Source organism: Nycticebus coucang, chromosome 9 (genome assembly GCF_027406575.1).
Source record: "Nycticebus coucang isolate mNycCou1 chromosome 9, mNycCou1.pri, whole genome shotgun sequence".
Lineage (NCBI taxonomy): Eukaryota > Metazoa > Chordata > Mammalia > Primates > Lorisidae > Nycticebus > Nycticebus coucang.
In genome coordinates this window covers 81452938-81471875 of record NC_069788.1, presented here as the reverse complement: position 1 = coordinate 81471875, position 18938 = coordinate 81452938, and the positions used below count along the sequence as shown (strand labels likewise).

The 18938-nt window shown below is 46.1% G+C and overlaps 1 protein-coding gene across 1 annotated transcript; it reads right to left on the bottom strand.

The window, feature by feature from the left end:
- Positions 1 to 624: 624 nt before the first annotated feature.
- On the bottom strand, positions 625 to 6401 carry HSP90AA1 (heat shock protein 90 alpha family class A member 1). Its single transcript, XM_053603117.1, has 11 exons — positions 6217 to 6401; positions 5436 to 5597; positions 4971 to 5337; positions 4494 to 4627; positions 3728 to 4048; positions 3366 to 3531; positions 3036 to 3226; positions 2753 to 2900; positions 2318 to 2586; positions 1689 to 2022; positions 625 to 1441 (listed from the first exon to the last, which is right to left on the bottom strand). The coding sequence occupies exons 2-11, from the start codon at positions 5595 to 5597 to the stop codon at positions 1332 to 1334; spliced, it is 2202 nt and encodes a 733-aa protein (XP_053459092.1). The 5' UTR covers positions 6217 to 6401; the 3' UTR covers positions 625 to 1331.
- Between the last annotated feature and the right edge of the window lie 12537 nt (positions 6402 to 18938).

The window sequence follows — 18938 nt, the reverse complement described above, 5'->3', positions numbered from 1 at the left end:
AAAGAAGAGACCTTTTTTTTTGGGGGGGGGGGGTTGCGACACACAGGTTGAGAACCACTACTTCAGACCAAGAATTAAGGAACAGTACCTAGAACATGGAAACATTTGAACCAAAACCCTCAAAAAGTAGTTTGCAAACAAAAAGGAAAGGAAGGAAATACCTGTGTAAGGAAATAGCACACAGGTATTCCTGCAATACAGGAAAACTCATGTTGCCTATGTTTCCGTTCTCGTCACATCTGCCATCTCAATTGGAAAGATCATGTCAAGATTTAAAGCAGCATGGCTTGGCGCCCATAGCTCTGTGGGTAGGGCCATACAATGAAGCTGATGGGTTCGAGGCCAGCACAAGCCAGCTAAATACAACTGCAACAGAAACAAATAGCTGGGTATTGTGTCGGGCACCTGTAATCCCAGCTACTAGGGAGGCAGAGACAAGAGAATTGCTTGAGTCCAAGAGTTGGAGGTTGCTGTGAGGCCACGGCACTCTACCAGGGCAACATCTTGTCTCAAAAAAAAAAAAAAAGGCAGCTTTGTGTGACTAACGCTGGTTTGGGGGAGGGATTTAAGGCACCCAATTGTTTACCATCTTCCTGTACTGAGTTAATACTCTAGCACATCCCCATTGCTCCAAATAAGACACTTTCACAACACAACTTTTAAACTTAAGTATATTTGTTACAACCCTTTTTAAGTAGATTGTGACTTGGGCACTACACATTTCCATTCACAAGCCTCACTTTTCAGATAGCTTTATAACACACATGGGTAGGCTTCTAATTTTGCTCCTCTAAACAGTAACTTTTCTTTGGAAACAAGCCCTGTGTAGTTTCATCAAGTTGCTTCACTTTATATTTCTAAAGTACCAGTACATGCAAAAACTACAAGGGGGTGAAAAGTTTAAAAAGTAGAGCCTAGAAGATAAACTTAAGTCATTTGAACAAATGGTTTTCTTCTTCTAAACATCAAGTTATGTTCTGAATACTCAATGACAAAAAGATTTGGTCTACCAAGGAATCTGGCTTGATAGCTAAATACTCTAGGCCACAACATTAACGTAGGTTACATACATCTTACGGCACTTTACCTCAATCTCTTAAAATAAGTCAATGTGAACCAAAAAAGCATTACTAGCTCTGCTTCAGTGCCTAAGGTATCACAGTATCACACTTAGATGTAGAAAGAAATCTTATCTTTCCTTTAAAGTATTTTATATCATGCCATATAGAATTTTTAAACATTAAAAACAAACAAACAAAAAATACTTGAAAATGTATTATCAGAGGGAATGAAGTATTGAACACGTATACAAGTAATTTGTCAGGGAAAGCTTAGTCTACTTCTTCCATGCGTGATGTATCATCATCTCCTTCAAGAGGTGGCATCTCTTCAGTTACAGCAGCATTGGTATCGTCAGCAGTAGGGTCATCTTCATCAATACCTTTTTTGGAAATAAAACTCATTAGATTTCTGTAAGCCAGGTAGCTAGCGTAACATTGCTGGTTTATGCCCATTACAAGACTTAGTACATCTGAATTTCACATCTTAGTTCCTATAGGATGAGAAGATCCCACTCATCCCTATGAAAGGGCTTTAATTCATGTTCTCCTAAACCAGAACGAGACAAACCACTATCCCTTTGTGTTGTCACGTTTCTTTATTAACATGATACAGTAAAAAACGCTTACCCAAACCAAGTTTGATCATCCTGTAGATTCTGTTAGCATGTGTCTGGGGATCTTCCAGACTGAAGCCAGAAGACAGGAGTGCAGTTTCATAAAGCAAGATGACCAGATCTTTCACTGACTTGTCGTTCTTATCAGCCTCTGCCTTTTGCCTTAAGGTCTCAATGATGGAATGGTCAGGATTTATCTCCAAGTGTTTCTTTGCTGCCATGTAACCCATTGTTGAGTTGTCTCTGAGGGCTTGAGCTTTCATGATTCTTTCCATGTTTGCTGTCCAGCCATATGTACTTGTCACAATACAGCACGGGGATGTAACCAATCGGTTTGACACAACCACCTGTAATCAAAAAAAATTAATGACTTGAGGTCTAGAAAGAGTTTACTATTTTAATCTCAACTTTCACTGAGATGAAAACTTCCTTTCAAATGAAATGTAAGGAAACCAAATATCTATGGATCAGGCATACTATTTTACAGATATCCAGAGAGCCACCCCCAAATGTACATAATTGTGTATGTAGGTTTTGTAAGAGAACTTGCAAAGAAAAAAAACCTATGCATGTCTAAGTTTGAAGAATACCTTACAAATGTCAATAATCAAGCAATGTAGATAAAAACAATGTATTCATAACCTTTTCAACTTTTTTCTCCAGGATATCTTTCATGATTTTGCAGAGGTTTTCAAACTTTGTTTTTTTCTCTTCCTGTTTCTTTTTCTCTTCTTCATCTTCTGGAAGTTCCAAGCCCTCTTTGGTGACTGACACTAAAGTTTTCCCCTCAAATTCTTTCAGCTGTTGGACACAGTACTCATCAATCGGCTCGATCATATATATCACCTCTAAGCCATGCTTCCGAAGACGTTCCACGAAGGCTGAGTTAGCTACCTGGTCCTTGGTCTCACCTGAGAAATTATAGTTATTTTTAGAACCATCAATGGCTTCATCTAGTTTTACTTATCAAATACAGGATGCATATTACCTCGTTTATTCAAAGTATCTTGCCCACTGTCCCCTGCAAGGCTACAAAAACAAGTGATGTGATTATAACATGTACCATCTATTTACTACCTGTGATATAGTAGATATGTTTCTGGTTTTCCTTCATTCTGGTACAGTAGTCCTTGAGAGAAACCATCTCATCACCTGAAGCAGAAGTGTAGTATCGCAATAGCTCTGAAAGCTTCTTTCGATTTTGAGAATCTTCATGTATTCCAAGCTGAAACACAACATGAGCTTTCCAATACTCTGCATTGAAAATTTATCTTCACCCAAATTTCCTGACTAGTCATAAAAAAAACAAACACCCCCACCAATTTGAAACTATCAATGGCTAAATTGTGTCTATACCAACCTTTATGTTTTTAGAGAACTGCTCATAAAACTTTTTGTAGTTCTCCTTATCTTCTGCCAGTTCAGTAAAGAGCTCTAAGCATTTTTTGACCAAATTCTTTCTGATAACTTTCAAAATTTTGCTTTGCTGCAACATTTCACGGGAAATATTTAGAGGGAGATCCTCAGAGTCCACCACTCCTCTGATGAAATCTGAAAAAACAAAGACCAAATACATGCAGTCACTGCAAGGCCTTTAAGATGTGAAACCAAAAAAACAGATAAAAACAATCTGGAGGTGACAGTTCATTGAACCAGTTATAGAAATACCCTTCTTCCTATCTATACTTACTCAAATATTCAGGGATTAACTCCTCACAGTTATCCATGATAAAAACTCTGCGGACATACAACTTAATGTTGTTCTTTTTCTTTCTGTTTTCAAATAGGTCAAAAGGAGCACGTCTCGGGACAAAAAGCAGAGCTCTGAATTCCAACTGTCCTTCAACTGAAAAGTGCTGTAAAGAAACACACAAAGTGCCAATGGACCATGCAAACAGTTTTCACGGAAAGCTATTTAATCTGCTAGATTAACACTTGTACCCATGCAACAGCACTTGGGATGAATGAGGAAGAGAGCAGAAAGCTGACAGTACCAACTCTCAAAGTTAATTTTTGGACTACCTGTGAATGAAGCACTCAGTAGTTACTCACCTTCACTGCCAAGTGATCTTCCCAGTCATTGGTCAAGCTCTTATAGAATTCTCCATACTCCTCATTAGTTATATCATCAGGATTTCTGGTCCAAATAGGCTTTGTTTTGTTGAGCTCTTCATGATCAATGTACTTTTCCTTAATCTTCTTCTTCTTCTTCTTGTCACCATCTTTCTTCTCCTCCTCTTCTTCATCAGAACCAACATCTTCTATTTCAGGTTTGTCATCAGACTCCTTTTCTTCTTTTTCTTTCTCCTCCTCCTTGTCTTCCTTTTCTTCTGCCTCATCATCGCTGACTTCTTTATCACGTTCCTTCTCCACCTTCAAAAAAAAAAAAAAACCCACCTCTGCACTCTGCATTCTAACCTGAAAGACAGGCTGAAAGGAGTGGCACACTAACCTAAATAAACCAGAAACTTCTCCTCAAAATTTGATAGATCTAGTGCTTAATACCCCTTGGTACCTTTACAATGTAAACAGATTAGATTCCAAAGAGGCCTCAGTCTACTCTAATGTTGTGTCCTTTCCTTAATAGGGGTAAGGAATAAGGATTTAGTTCATTTACATAAGAAGCAACACAAAACAATTCATTCTGCAATTTCAGTAGAACCTCTGTAAGTTGACCAAATGACTGTAACAAATTGGTCAACATAAGGAACTAGACTTACTATACTGATGCATACATGGTACATGTGGTGGTGCACAATCTTAGGTCAAGTTAAGGAGACCATCAACTATGAAGATTCTACTGTACATGACAACTTACAAAGAGAGTAATGGGATAGCCAATGAACTGAGAATGCTTCTTCACAATCTCCTTTATTCTTCGTTCCTCCAAGTACTCAGTTTGGTCTTCTTTTAGATGGAGAATAACCTTTGTTCCACGACCCATAGGTTCACCTGAAAATAAAAAAGGTGAAATGGACTTAAGTTTTAATTTAAATAGCCAAATCAAAATCAATAAAATACAGTTAGTTTAGCTCAATACCATTCCTAACCCTCTTTGGAACAAGTCTTATTTATTAAGTGAGATTTACCATCACAGATTAACAGACTCCCACAGCAGGTGTAAGTGCCTTCTTGCTAAGATACATAACCCCCATGTCATGCTATTACATTAACCAAAGGCTCACTAGCTTGATCCTGAGTTGTTGGGCAAATACAAGTTTTATCTTACAGTGTCTTCAGCACCCCACCCTCCAGTAACCGCCTTTACTAGGAACTTTTTCTATTAGGTGCCTACCAGTGTCAGTCCTAACTGTGAATGATCCTCCTGCAGAGGACTCCCAGGCATACTGCTCATCATCATTATGTTTGGTGATCACAGTTACTTTCTCAGCAACCAAATATGCAGAATAAAAACCAACACCAAACTGGCCAATCATAGATATATCTGCACCAGCCTGCAGAGCTTCCATGAACGCTTTGGTTCCAGACTTGGCAATAGTACCAAGGTTATTGATCAAGTCAGCCTTGGTCATTCCAATGCCAGTATCCACAATAGTAAGGGTTCGATCTTGTTTGTTTGGTATGAGATTAATGTGCAGCTCCTTCCCAGAGTCTAGTTTACTGGGATCTGTCAAACTTTCATATCTGATTTTGTCCAAAGCCTATTAATAAAAGATAAAAATTGTCAAGCACACACCACCAAGATTAACCTCATGATGAAACCAAAACCAACCCCATTTTCAATTAGTAAGAAACTCACATCTGATGAGTTTGAAATGAGCTCTCTCAGAAAGATCTCTTTGTTGGAGTAGAAGGTATTGATGATCAATGACATCAACTGGGCAATTTCTGCCTGAAAGGCAAACGTCTCAACCTCCTCCTCCTCCATCGGTTGGTCTTGGGTCTGGGTTTCCTCAGGCATCTACAAACGACACCCCAACCGTATAAACACCGCATTCTCCAACATTTTTTTAGAGACGGATTTTAGAGATGTGCAAAATTTTAGTAAGCCGCACAGAAAGCCGCTGACAAAGGGATGACCTCATTTCGAGTCGCGGTAGTCGCGAGGAGCGTGTGCACGCTTCCCGGAGGCCGTTCGCGACCCGAGCCGGGCGGCCCAGCGCCCTCCTAACGGCCTCCCCCAGCCCTGCCCTCGCGGCGGGCGGCGGCTGCGCCATGGCGGCCTCCTCCGCTGCGCCCCCCGGAGGCCCAGGGCCCGGGAGCGACGCCTCCAAAGGGCCAGCACCGAACGGCCCACGCGCCCCGCGGCGCTCCGGGCGCGTCCGGCCCCTCCTGCCCGGTCACCTCTCCGCACATCCCGGCACACCCCAGACCGTCTGGCCCGTTCCTAAAGGAGGGTGAGAGGCCGCCGCAGGCCCGAGGCCCGCAGGCTAGCGACCATGGCCACCCTGGGCCCCATAACCCGACGATGTTCAAGAGCGGACCCCGGGAACCCCCGCTTCGCTCTGCGCCTGTCCCCAGAAACCTTTACCCGTCAGAGCGCCCCCCCCCCAAAAAAAAAAAAAAAAAAAAACCCTCACCTTGGCTAATGGACCACACAGGACCCGCACTACAGCAGCACCCGGACGCTGAAGCAACTGGCGCGCCGCCCCCGCGCCGCCCTTATATAGCGGCGGGCCCGCCCAGCGCGCGGCGCCTTTTCCAGAAGCCTCCCGAACCTTCCGGAAGAACCCTCCCCAACCGCCGCCGCGGCCGCGCGCCTGCGCCTGCGCCCTGGCTGCGGCCCGCTCCCGGGCACGCGCAGATTTCGCACAGAGCCTGGCCAGGGCGCCCCTCCCCCAGCAGCCGCCGCGGGTTCCCGCGCCGACCCCAGTACGCCTGCGCAGCGTGGAACTCTCGGGAAGGTCTCGGCTTCATCCGAGGCCGGGCGGCGGGTTCCCGGGGCTTCAGGGTCATGTACTGGGTTCCTACGCTCGGGTATTGGTGAAACCTGCAAAAATAAAGTTTTAATTCTTGGAAGAGTGTCCGCGTATTGTGGACCAGGTCTGGGTGCCGCTGGGCGGGGGGGTCGAGGGGCTCGGGCGTGTGGACGCTGGGCAGGAGACGGGGCCGCCCCCTGGTTTGCGGGGAGGAGGCCGTGCGAGGGGCAGAGAGCGCGCCAGGGTAGGAAAGGGGGCGGCTGCCCGCGGTGGGGCCCCAGCTGGGCCGGGCCTCGGCCTTCCCAAGCTCCCCTCCCCGCGGTGACTTGCAATCCCATGGCGGTTTCTCCCTGCCTTTGATTCGCCTTAAGATCGTGCCCTTCGCGCTTCCAGGGCCCCTTAGTCTGGGATTCCAGGATTTGTGGAACAAAATTAACGCTTACCCTGTTATATCCACTATATTTGGTAAAGCTCACAGTTTTTGCTTACTACTTCATTTGAAGTTTCCGTATTAAGTGTCTACTATTGGGGTGAACTTGCCCCCAAAGTCAGTTTCTAAATGAGAATTTTAAGTGTTCTGAACCATGCCACGTCACGCCCGTGAGGACCGTGGGGGACTCAGGTTCCTCCGACTACCTCGAGGGTAACCCCGGGGTTCCCGGCCCTTGCCGACTCCTCCTGGTCTCTAGCTCCTCCCACTATTAACCTTCCTTTTTTCGAGACTAGCTGCCGGGCCCTCGGGAATAATATGGAAGCTCCTTACCTTGTAAACAAACTTGATGGAACATCGACTCCACTTCCTTTTTTGGCAGATAAACCAGCGTCCCTAGGAACTGGCGTTTTTCAAACTGGGGCCTCATGAGCGTTTGAAATAAGAGTCTTGACTAACATTAAAAAGGGGGGAAATAGAATGGAAACTATCAGCCCCAAGGCATGGACTGTTCTGCGTGTTTGGTCATATTGTAATTTTTTTTTTTCTTTTTTGAGACAGCCGCAAGCTGTTGCCCTGAGTAGAGTGCAGTGACCGTCCCAGCTCACAGCAACCTCCAACTCCTGGCTTAAGCGATCCTCTTGCCTCAGCCTCCAAGTAGCTGGGACTACAGGCGTCCGCCACGACACCCAGCTAATTTTTGGTTGTAGTTGTCATTGTGGTTTGGCGGGCCCGGGCTGGATTCGAACCCTCCAGCTCCAGTGTATATGGCTGACGCCCTAGCCGCTTGAGCTATATTTGCCAAGCCGTCATGTAAATATTTAATAGCCCGGGTGAATGCTCTGGGCCCCGGATTTCCCTGCATTCTGGAGAGAAAACAGGTGGAATGGGGAAGGAGGGAGGGCAAGTCCCCTGTTGCTGCTTTCTGCAGCGTGAAGAGGTGGGGACTGGCAGCGGTGAGCCCCTGCACGTATGTCTTGGTTACCTACCAGCCAGCCATACCTCAGTCTCCTAACTTGCAGGCCTCTTCCCTTTCTACCCCAGTGTCTGCTTGTCTCAGGAAGTTTAGCTTTTCTTGTAGATGAGCCATCTGATGCCCTACCTCTGACATTGTTTGCTCTGTTTTTGAGGCCTTCACGTTCCCTCTTCCCCAGTTAATTTACCCCAAGGCCATTTCTTGGATCTGAGTGTCACTGAGAAGATTGTTTCTGACCAGGCTCAAACTTTAATGTCCCTTTCTCCTTCCCCAGCATCCTGTCCTGGCTTTCTCCCGCCTCAGTTACTATCTACAAGGACATTTTGAGTCCAGTTCCTCTTGATCTTTAGGTAACATCGCACACTGTCACCTGCCATTCTCCTCCTTAAGCTCTCTGCTACATTTCCACCATCAACATGCCATGATGTTCCTCCTGCTCCCTGGTTGTTCCTTGTCTCCTCTCCAAAGTCATCCCCCTTGCCCTATCACTTGAACTCCTTGGAAGTGGGTCTAAGACCCCCACAATATCTTGTCTAGCACTCTCACTTGCCAATAATAGCTATGTGCAGGCGAATCACGAAGAGCCCTGGCCAGGACTCTTTGAGCTCATGAGCTTCCTCCACCTGTCTGGCCCTCTTCAAGGGCTTGGTAGCCAGGTGACCAACTATCCTACCATCTTCCAGAAACCAAAGCTTCTGCACAGGGGATCTGGCATTCAGTCCTGCCGTTTTTGCCTTTTTTTTTGTTTGTTTTTTTTGTAGAGACAGAGTCTCACTTTATGGTCCTCGGTAGAGGGCCGTGGCCTCACACAGCTCACAGCAACCTCCAACTCCTGGGCCCAAGCCATTCTCTTGGCCTCAGCCTCCTGAGTAGCTGGGACTACAGGCGCCCGCCACAACACCTGGCTATTTTTTGGTTGCAGTTTTGGCCAGGGCCGGGTTTGAACCCGCCACCCTCGGTATATGGGGCCAGTGCCCTACCGACTGAGCCACAGGCACCACCCTTTGCCTTTTTTTGACAGAGTCTCACTATGTGGCCCTTGGTAGAGTGTCATGGCGTCGCAGCTCACAGCAACCTCCATCTCTTGGGCTTAAGCAATTCTCTTGCCTCAGCCTCCCAAGTAGCTGGGACTACAGGCACCCACCACAACACCTGGCTATTTTTTTTTGGTTGTAGGTATCATTTGGCAGGCCCAGGCCGGATTCGAACCCACCAGCTCCCATGTATGTGGCTGGTGCCTTAGCCCCTGAGCCACAGGTGCCGAGCCCATTTTTGCCTTTAAAAACCCTCAAAATCCAGCCACTTCCTTCCATTTTCATCTGCCATCTCTCCTCCTTCAGGTTCCCGCCATACATAAACAACCGTCAGCTCCTTGCATCTGATCTAGTCTTGTTCCAATCTGTAGCCAAGATGAGCTTTAAGAACACAGATCTGAGGCTGGATGTGGTGGCTCACACCTGGAATCTCAGCACTTTGGGAGGTGGGAGGATCACTTGAGGCCAGGAGTTTGAGATCAGCCTGGGCAACATAACAAAACCCCATCTTTAAAAAAATTTTTTTTAATTAGTGGGTGTAGTGGTGCACCCTTGTAGTCCCAACTACTCAGGAGGCTGCAGCAGGAGGACCATTTGAGTTCAGGAGTTCTGGGCTGTAGGGTACTATGTCAGTCAGGTGTCTGCACTAAGTTGAGCATCAATATGGTGACCTCCTCAGAGTGGGGAAATTACCAGTTTGTCTAAGAAAGCAGGGCGGCACCATATGCCGGAGGTGGCGGGTTCAAACCCAGCCCTGGCCAAAAACTGCAAAAAAAAAGAAAGCACAGCTAACCAGTCCAGGTCAGAAACAGAGCAGGTCAGAACTCCTATGCTGATCAGTAGCAGGACCACTCCTGTGAATAACCACTGCATTCCAACCTTGGCTTTCTTGCTGTTTCTGGGTAACATAGCAAGACTAGCAAGACTGTGTTTCTTAAGCATAGCTCTGACCCTATGAATCCCCTTCTCTACACAGTCCTCAAATCCTCAGTGATTTCACGTCACTCCTAGGAGAAAGACCAAGCTCTTTAAACAGGCGAGTGAGGAAGTGTTTTTGGAAATGACCCAGGACAGGGCCTGATACACAGTAACTACTATGTATGTCTATGTTAAAGTATATAGGCCCTGCTGGGATCTACCCCAGCCTTCTCTTATAGCAATATATGTCCCTTTACATGCCTACCAGGTAGTGGGCTAGTCACTTTGCATGCAGTTTCTCAGTTAATCTTCTCAACCCTCCAGTAGATGGCTTTGGTCCCATTGTATAGATGAGAACACTGAATTAGGAAAGTCCTTTATGCAGGGATCACTCACAAGAGAGTCTTCCAGAATAATCACAGGCAAATCTGGCTCACTGATACTTTTTCTTTCTTTTTTTTTTTCAGAGACGGAGTCTGACTTTGGTTCAGGCTAATCTCGAACCTGTGAGCTCAGGCAATCCACCTGCCTCGGCCTCCCAGAGTACTAGGATTACAGGTGTGAGCCATCGTGCTAGGTCGCCACTGATACATTTTTTAAAAATACGGTTCAATGGATGCAGTGACTCAGGCGGAGCGGGTGGATTGCTTGAGCTCGTGAGTTTGAGACCAGCCTGAGCAAAAGCAAGACCCCTGTCTCTACTAAAAATAGAAAAACTGAGGCAAGAGGATTTGCTTAAGCCCAAATTGGAGGTTGATGTGAGCTATAACACCACAGCACTCTATCCAGAAGCACAGTTTGAGACTATCTCAAAAAAAAAAAGGGCAGTGCTTGTGGCTCAAAGGAGTAGAGCGCTAGCCCCATAAGCGGAGGTGGCCGGTTCAAACCCGGCCCCAGCCAAAACCTGCAAAAAAAAAAAAAAATATATATATATAGAGAGAGAGAGAGAGAGAGAACAGAAACAGATACAGAGAGAAGAATAGAACGGGAAATGGGGGTATATGTGTGGGGGGGGGATGCACCAAGAATGTACTGCTGCACCCTCTTTTGTTCCACTCTCTTTTCTCCCCTCTCTTTTTTTTTAACTTTTTTTTTTTTTTTTTTTGGATTTTGGCCGGGGCTAGGTTCGAACCCGCCACCTCTGGCATATGGGACCGGCGCCCTACTCCTTGAGCCACGGGCGCCACCCCTTCTCTTTTTCTTTAGAGACAGAGTTTTATTTTGTCGCCCTCGGTAGAGTGCTATGGCGTCACAGCTCACAGCAACCTCCAGCTCTTGGGCTTAGGCGATTCTCCTGCCTCAGCCTCCTGAGTAGCTGGGACCACAGGCGCCCACCACAATGCCCACTATTTTTGTTGCAATTTGTCCGGGGCTGGGTTTGAACCCGCCACCCTCAGCATATGGGGCCAGCACCCTACTCACTGAGCCACAGGCACCGCCTCTCCTCTTCTCTTGAGTTCAAGGTGGCGCTGCTGAATTCTCTCACCTCTTCTCCCGTCCTCCTTAGGCAGTGGGAAGGATGGCACTAAATACATGTCAGGGCCTATCACTCTCAGATTCAACATCTTCATGGCACTCTCTTTTGCTCATATTATTATAGCAGCTCAAAGGCTTTATTGACTGGCCCTGACCTTCTTTCCCAACCCCTTCTCTCTCTATTCTAGGCCATTCCCAAAATGCACCTAGAGCAGTTCTGCTTCTTTGAATGCACTTCTCTTCTCTAGGCAAACACTTGTCTACTGAGCTCAGCTTGGAAATCACCTCCTCTGACCACATTTACTCTAGATGCCTCCTCCACAGCTCTTAGCCCATGTGGCTGAAGTAAAATTACATTTTGTCTTTCTTATCTCTTTTTTTTTTTTTTTTTGAGACAAATGTCTTGCTTTGTTACTGCAGGTAAAGTGCAATGGTGTTGGCCATCATAGCTCACTGCAACCTCAAACTCCTGGGCTCAAGCAGTCCTCATGTCTCAGCCTCCAGCCTCTAGCCTCCAAAGTAGCTGGGACTACAGGTGCATGCCACCATGCCTGGTTACTTTTTCTATTTTTTGTAGAAACGGGGACTTCCTCTTGCTCAGAGCTGGTCTTAAACTCCTGACCTCAAGTGGTCTTTCCATCTTGGCACCCAGAGTGCTAGGATCACAGGCATGAGCCACTGTGCCTGGTTTCTCATCTCTATCCTACAAACCCATATCAAGACTCGGCACATGGCCAGCCACCTATATGTACAGAACGAATAACTGAATGTGTGTTTGAATTGTACCAAATTGGAGGATTTTAGCCCTAATGTGTGATTAACCTTTGGCGCCATCTACTGGACAGGTAATTAGCTGTGTTTGGGGCTTCCAGTTGGAGGCTTTGAAGGAAGCAGAGGAACTAGGAAAGTGAGAATTACTTGAGCTCCACTCTAGGTCACCATCATTAATGTGTCATTCTGAAAAGTTTATGGGAAAGCTTCCAGCCTTTCACAGGGTAGAAATGAGACTGCTTGTATTTGTAAGTGAAGAGAAGGAAGCAGTTCTTTGAAAGAAGAAAAACTGAAGGATAAAACCCTCCAAAATTGAAACAAGCTGAAACTGAAGCTGGAGCGAGATAGAGACTGTGTCCAGCCCTCCTTGCAACCTCTCCAGGATCTCTTTTGTAACCTCAGAAAGACAGTCACAAAGTTAGGGTATGGTGCAATCTGGCTCCGTACTCCACTGCTGCCTCCTTTTTTATCTTGGCCAACACAAGGGCAGAAGCCTTTGAGACCCACCCAAACCTCTTGTTCAGCCAGTGAAAGAGCAGGCCCAGCTGGTCCAACAGGCAATAGTGTGTGGGTGGGAGAGAGTAAGGGGATGACTAGCCTCAGATACTCTCCCCGCCCCAGGTTGGGTCAGAAATTGAAAGTGAAAGAGGAGTGAGCAGGTATGATGTGTCTGGCTGGCCTAGGAGCTAATAATTCATTTCTATTTATACTTAGCCTGGGGTCACCTGCTGTCAGGAATCTGCTCATGTGGCCAGTTGACCAGTTGGTAAGCACCTCGATCTAGTCACCTTGTCACAAATGGAGTTGTCATTTTTTTTTTTGAGACAGTCTCACTTTGTCACCCTTGGTAGAGTGCTGTGGCGTCATAGCGCACAGCAACCTCAAACTCTTAGGCTCAAGCAATTCTCTTGCTTTAGCCTCCCAAGTAGCTGGGACTATAGATGCCTGCCACAACGCCTGGCTTTTTGTTGTTGTTGTTGTTGCAGTTTGGCCGGGGCCGGGTTTGAACCTGCCGCCCTCAGTATATGGGGCTGGTGCCCTACCCACTGAGCCACAGGCACCACCCACACTTGACTTATTTTTAGAGATGGGGTCTTGCTATTGCTCAGGCTGGTTTTGAACCCGTAAGCTGAGGCAATGCACCCACCCCAGCCTCCCAGAGTGCTAGGATTACAGGCATGAGCCACCATGCCCAGGCCTTGTTTTTTTGTTTGTTTGCTTTTTTGAGACAGAGTCTCACTCTGTCACCCTGGGTAGAGTGCCGTGGTCTTCATCATAGCTCACAGCAACCTCAAAATCTTGGGCTCAAGTGAGCCTCTTACCTTAGCCTCCCAAGTAGCTGGGAGGCCCCACCACAATGCTCAGTTACTTTTTACATTTTAGGCAGAAATGGGATCTTGTTCTGGCTCAGGCTGGTCTTGAACTCATGAGCTCAAGCAATCCACGTGCCTCAGCCTCCCAGAGTGCTAGGATTACAGACATGAGCTACTGTGCCTGGCCATAAGGTTTTGGTACACTTCTTTTTACGTAAATCCCATTACTAAGAACAATTAATTATACATAGGATGGTTGTTTGGACCACGTGGCTGGAAAAGGCAGTTTCTCATCTAGTACATCTAGTATTTGTTTGGTCTTCAGTGTCCCCATCTTTGATCCGAAGGGTTTAAACTAATTCCATCCCTCGGAATCAGCCGTTACACTCTCCCATGCCCCCTCTTCTGATAGAACCTGGATGCAGAGGGAGGATGTATGTAATCTTAGTAGCAGGGCCTTGGCAGTCAGTGAATATGAGGTTGGGCCCTGGGGGATTCAATAGTTTTAAATCCAGAAGATACCGGGTAAGCTTGCTATTTACTCTAAACTTATCATGATTCTGGAAAACAAAGCAAGAGAATCAGTAATATTTTAAATAAAAATTTATAAAAAATTAGTTCAGACCCATACAATTTCTGTTGTGTTTGGGTTGAGTTAGCAATACTCATGGATGTATTAGCTTCCTAACTGAAGTCCTGAAGTTTGCTTTTAGTCCAATGGTATTGATCTCAAAGCTGTCAGAAATCTGTATTCAAGAGAACTTGTCACTCTTTTCCATGACTTTCCTTAAAGGAACAAACTTTGGACTTACCCAGTCTTTTTTTTTTTTTGAGACAGAGTCTCATTATGTTACCCCCCCCATAGATTTCCATTGCGTCACAGCTCATAGCAACCTCCAACTCTTGTGCTTAAACGATTCTCTTGCTTCAACTTTCCAAGTAGCTGGACTACAGGGACCCACCACAATGCTGGCTATTTTTCGTTGCAGTTGTCATTGTTGCTTTAGCTGGCCCAGGCCAGATTCGAACCTCCAGCCTTGGTGTTTGTGGCTGGCGCCCTACCCACAGAGCTACGGGTGCCGCCTGGACTTAGTTAGTTTTAAAAAAACACTTTCTGGGGCGGCGCCTGTGGCTCAGTGAGTAGGCTGCCGGCCCTATATGCCGAGGCCAAACCCAGCCCCGGCCAAACTGCAACAACAAAAAAAAATAGCCGGGCGTTGTGGCGGGTGCCTGTAATCCCAGCTGCTTGGGAGGCTGAGGCAAGAGAATGGCTCTAAGCTCAAGAGTAGAGGTTGCTGTGAGCTGTGTCGCCACGGCACTCTAACGAGGGCAGTACAGTAAGACTCTGTCTCTAAAAAAAAAAAAAAAAAAAAAAACACTTCCTGGGGCGGCGCCTGTGGCTCAGTGAGTAGGGCACCGGCCCCATATGCCGAGGGTGGCGGGTTCAAACCCAGCCCGGCCCAAACTGCAACAACAACAAAAAAAAATAGCCGGGCTTTGTGGCGGGCACCTGTAGTCCCAGCTGTTTTGGAGGCTGAGGCAAGAGAATCACGTAAGCCCAAGAGTTAGAGGTTGCTGTGAGCCGTGTGACGCCACGGCACTCTACCCGAGGGCGGTACAGTGAGACTCTGTCTCTACAAAAAAAATAAAAAAAAAAGAAAAAACACTTTCTGGGATGAATCAAAGTGAAATAATACTATGAATGACGGAAGTCTTAGAATAGCCATGGTTAAGGAGATAATTGACAAAGTTGATTACTTTTGTGACATACAACAATTAACATTATAACCATAATTATTAATGATAACATACACCAAGACATACCAATATTTTATAATATTGGAACTTTTTTTTTGAGACAGAATGTCAGGCTGTCACCTTGGATAGAATGCTGTGACATCCCAGCTCACAACAACCTTCAACTCTTGAGCTTAAGTGATTCTCTTGTCTCAGCCTCCCAACTAGCTGGGATTACAGGTGCCTGCCACACACTCCGCTATTTTTTTGTTGCAGTTGTCATTGTTGTTTAACTGGCCCAGGTCTGATTCGAATCCGCCAGCCTTGGCCTATGTGGCTAGTGCCCTACCCACTAAGCTATGGGTGCCGCCTGCAACATTTTATTAATAATGTGTTTGTAGGCCAGGCATGGTGGCTCACATCTGTAATCATAGCACTTTGGGAGGCTGAGGTGAATGGATTGCCCTGAGCTCAGAGGTTCCAGACCAGCCTGAGCCAGAGTGAGACCCCATCTCTACAAAAAAAAAGCTGGGCGTTGGGGCAGGTGCCTGTAGTCCCAGCTACTTGGGAGGCCGAGGCAAGAGAATTTCTTGAGCCCAAGAGTTGAAGATTGCTGTGAGCTATAATGCCACAGCACTCTACCAAGGGGCACAAAGTGAGACTCTGTCTCAATAAAAAAAAAATAATAATATGTTTGTACAAATATAATTCAAAGAAAGTTAAGCACCATTCATATTTGACAATGTCTCTTTCTTTCTTTTTTTGTTTTTTTTTTTGGTGGTTTTTTGGCCGGGGCTGGGTTTGGACCTGCCACCTCCGGCATATGGGACTGGCGCCCTACTCCTTGAGCCACAGGTACCGCCTCTTTTTTTTTTTGTAGAGACAGAGTCTCACTTTGTCGCCCTTGGTAGAGTGCTATGGCGTCACAGCTCACAGCAACCTCAGACTCTTGGGCTTAGGCAATTCTCATGCCTCAGCCTCCTGAGTAGCTGGGACTACAGGCACCCGCCACAACACCTGGCTATTTTTTTGTTGCAGTTTGGCCAGGGCCGGGTTTGAACCCGCTACCCTCGGTATATGGGGCCGGCACCCTACCCACTGAGCCACAGGGCCACCCTAACAATGTTTCTTGAATAGTTTTAAGATACTAAATAAGCCTAATATGTCTCTCTTGGACTTTTCAGTGGCCCTGATATTTAAAAAGGTAGTTTGGACTGGATGTGGTGGCTCACGCCTGTAATCCTAGTACTCTGATAGGCTGAGGCAGGTGGATTGCGTGAGCAATCCAAAAGTAACAACTCCATTTGGTCTCAAGTTTGAGACCAGACTGAGCAAAAGCGAGACCCTCATCTCTACTAAAAATAGGTTAACTGGGGCAAGAGGATCGCATGAGCCCAAGTTGGAGGTTGCTGTGAGCTGTGACACCACAACACTCTACCCAGGGTGACAACTTGAGACTCTGTCTCAAAAAAAAAAAGAAAAAAATAATAATAATAAAATAAAAAGCTAGTTTGAGGGCTGGGTGCAGTGGTTCACACCTATAATCCTAGCACTCTGGGAGGCCAAGGTAGATGGATTGCTTGAGTGCAAGAGTTCTAAACCAGCCTGAGCAAGAGCAAGGTCCCGTCTCTACTGAAAATAGAAAAACTAGCTGGGTATAGTGGCACACATCTGTAGTCCTAGCTACTTAGGAGGCTGAGGCAAGAGCATCGCTTGAACCCAAGAGTTTGAGGTTGCTGTGAGCTATGACACCATGGCACTGTACCCAGGGTCACTGAGTGAGACTCAGTCTCAAAACAAAACAAAAATCTTACTTTTTTTTTTTTTTTTTTTGGTTTTTGGCCGGGGCTAGGTTTGAACCCGCCACCTCCGGCACATGGGACCAGTGCCCCACTCCTTGAGCCACAGGTGCCGCCCAAATCTTACTTTTTTTATAGAGAGGAGACTCATTTTCCCAAATAGTCATAAGATATAATATAGATAAACTGAAATGCAAATTAGTGAGGAGGCAAACTGAAACTGTCTCTCCTTCCCCACCCCTTGCAGTTTATCCACTTTGTCACCCTCAGTAGAGGGCCGTGGAGTCACAGTTTCACAGCAACTTCAAACTCTTGGACTTAAGTGATTCTTTTGCCTCAGTCCCCCGAATAGCTGGCACTACAGGCACCTGCCACAATGCCCGGCTAGTTTTTAGAGTGGTCTCACTCTGGCTCAGGCTGGTCTTGAACTCATGAGCTCAGGCAATCTATCTGCCTCAGCCTCCCAAAGTGCTAGGATTACAGGCGCAAGTCACCACACCTGGTAAAAAAATATATAAACCTTTTATAAATCTTTTTATAACGTTTATTTTTAACTGTAAGTCCATTTAGTTTTAATAATTAGTTGTTTAATTTAGAACAGTTTTTTTTGAGACAGAGTCTCAAGCTGTCGTCCTGGATAGAACGCTATGGTGTCACAGCTCACAGCAACCTCAAACTCTTGGTCACAGCAACCCCCTCCCCCGCTCCCCTAAAGAAATGCTTCAGGGCCAGTGTTCCTGGCAAGCATCAGGATCTCCTACTCTGATCCTGACTGGCACTAGAGATAAGACCTGCGTGCAAGATTGATACCTTTTGTGGAAGGCAGTAATTCTAAAATCAGTCTTGAACACAGCATATTTCACTCTGCAGGAAAGATGACATCCCTCACATCTTATGACCCCATCCCACATTCCAACTACACTAATAAAAGTCCCTTGAAACTGTGTGAGCTGAGCTGACTTCTGGTCAGATTCCACTCTGCTCCTTTAAAATAAAGCCTATTCTTAATCCCTGGACTGGCCTCTCTCCTTCTTGTGGACTGTTGCAGGACTCTATCCCTAAACCTGTCAGTCAACTCTTAGAAAAACCCAGGAAGTTAAAATAACTTTGACCTGTTATCAATCAAATTTTATTAACACTCACAAATATATTTAATTTCTATCTCATATAAAAATAAGATGTCAAAATATATAAACTTAATATTTTAGCTTTTTTTTTTTTTTGAGACAGAGCCTCAAGCCATCGCCCTGGGTAGAGTGCTATGGCATCACAGCTCACAGCAACCTCAAACTCCTGGGCTCAAGTGATTCTTCTGCCTCTGCCTCCCAAGTAGCTTGGACTATAGACACCCACCACAAGGCCTGGCTATTTTTTAGTTGCAGCCATCATTGTTATTTGGCGGACCCAGGCTGGATTTGAACCAGCCACCTCAGGTGTATGTGGCTGGCACCTTAGCTGCTTGAGCCACAGGTGCCGAACCATACCTGGCTATTTTTTAGGGACTGGGTCTTGCTCTGGCTCAGGCTGGTTTCAAACCTGTGAGCTCAGGCAATCCATCCTCCTCGGCTTCCCAAGTGCTGGGATTATACGCACAAGCCACTGTGCCCAGCCTAGTTTTTCTATTTTTAGTAGAGAGGAAGTCTCACTTTCCTCAGGCTGGTCTCAAACTCCTGAGGTCCTGTGGTCCATCTGCCTCAGCCACCCAGAGTCCTAGGATTACAGCCGTGAGCCACTGTAACTGGCCAACTGACATTCTTTTCATGTCTTTACTGGCCCTGGGTTTGAGTCCCTGCTGCATCAGCAGTCTATCTGACCTTGGGCAGGCTTACGTGTCTCAGTTTCCTCATCAGTAAAATTTCTCTTTAAGAGAAATTGACCAGCATCTGAGACTTACAGACTCTGATACTGCATTGAAAAGTGGGTGTCCTC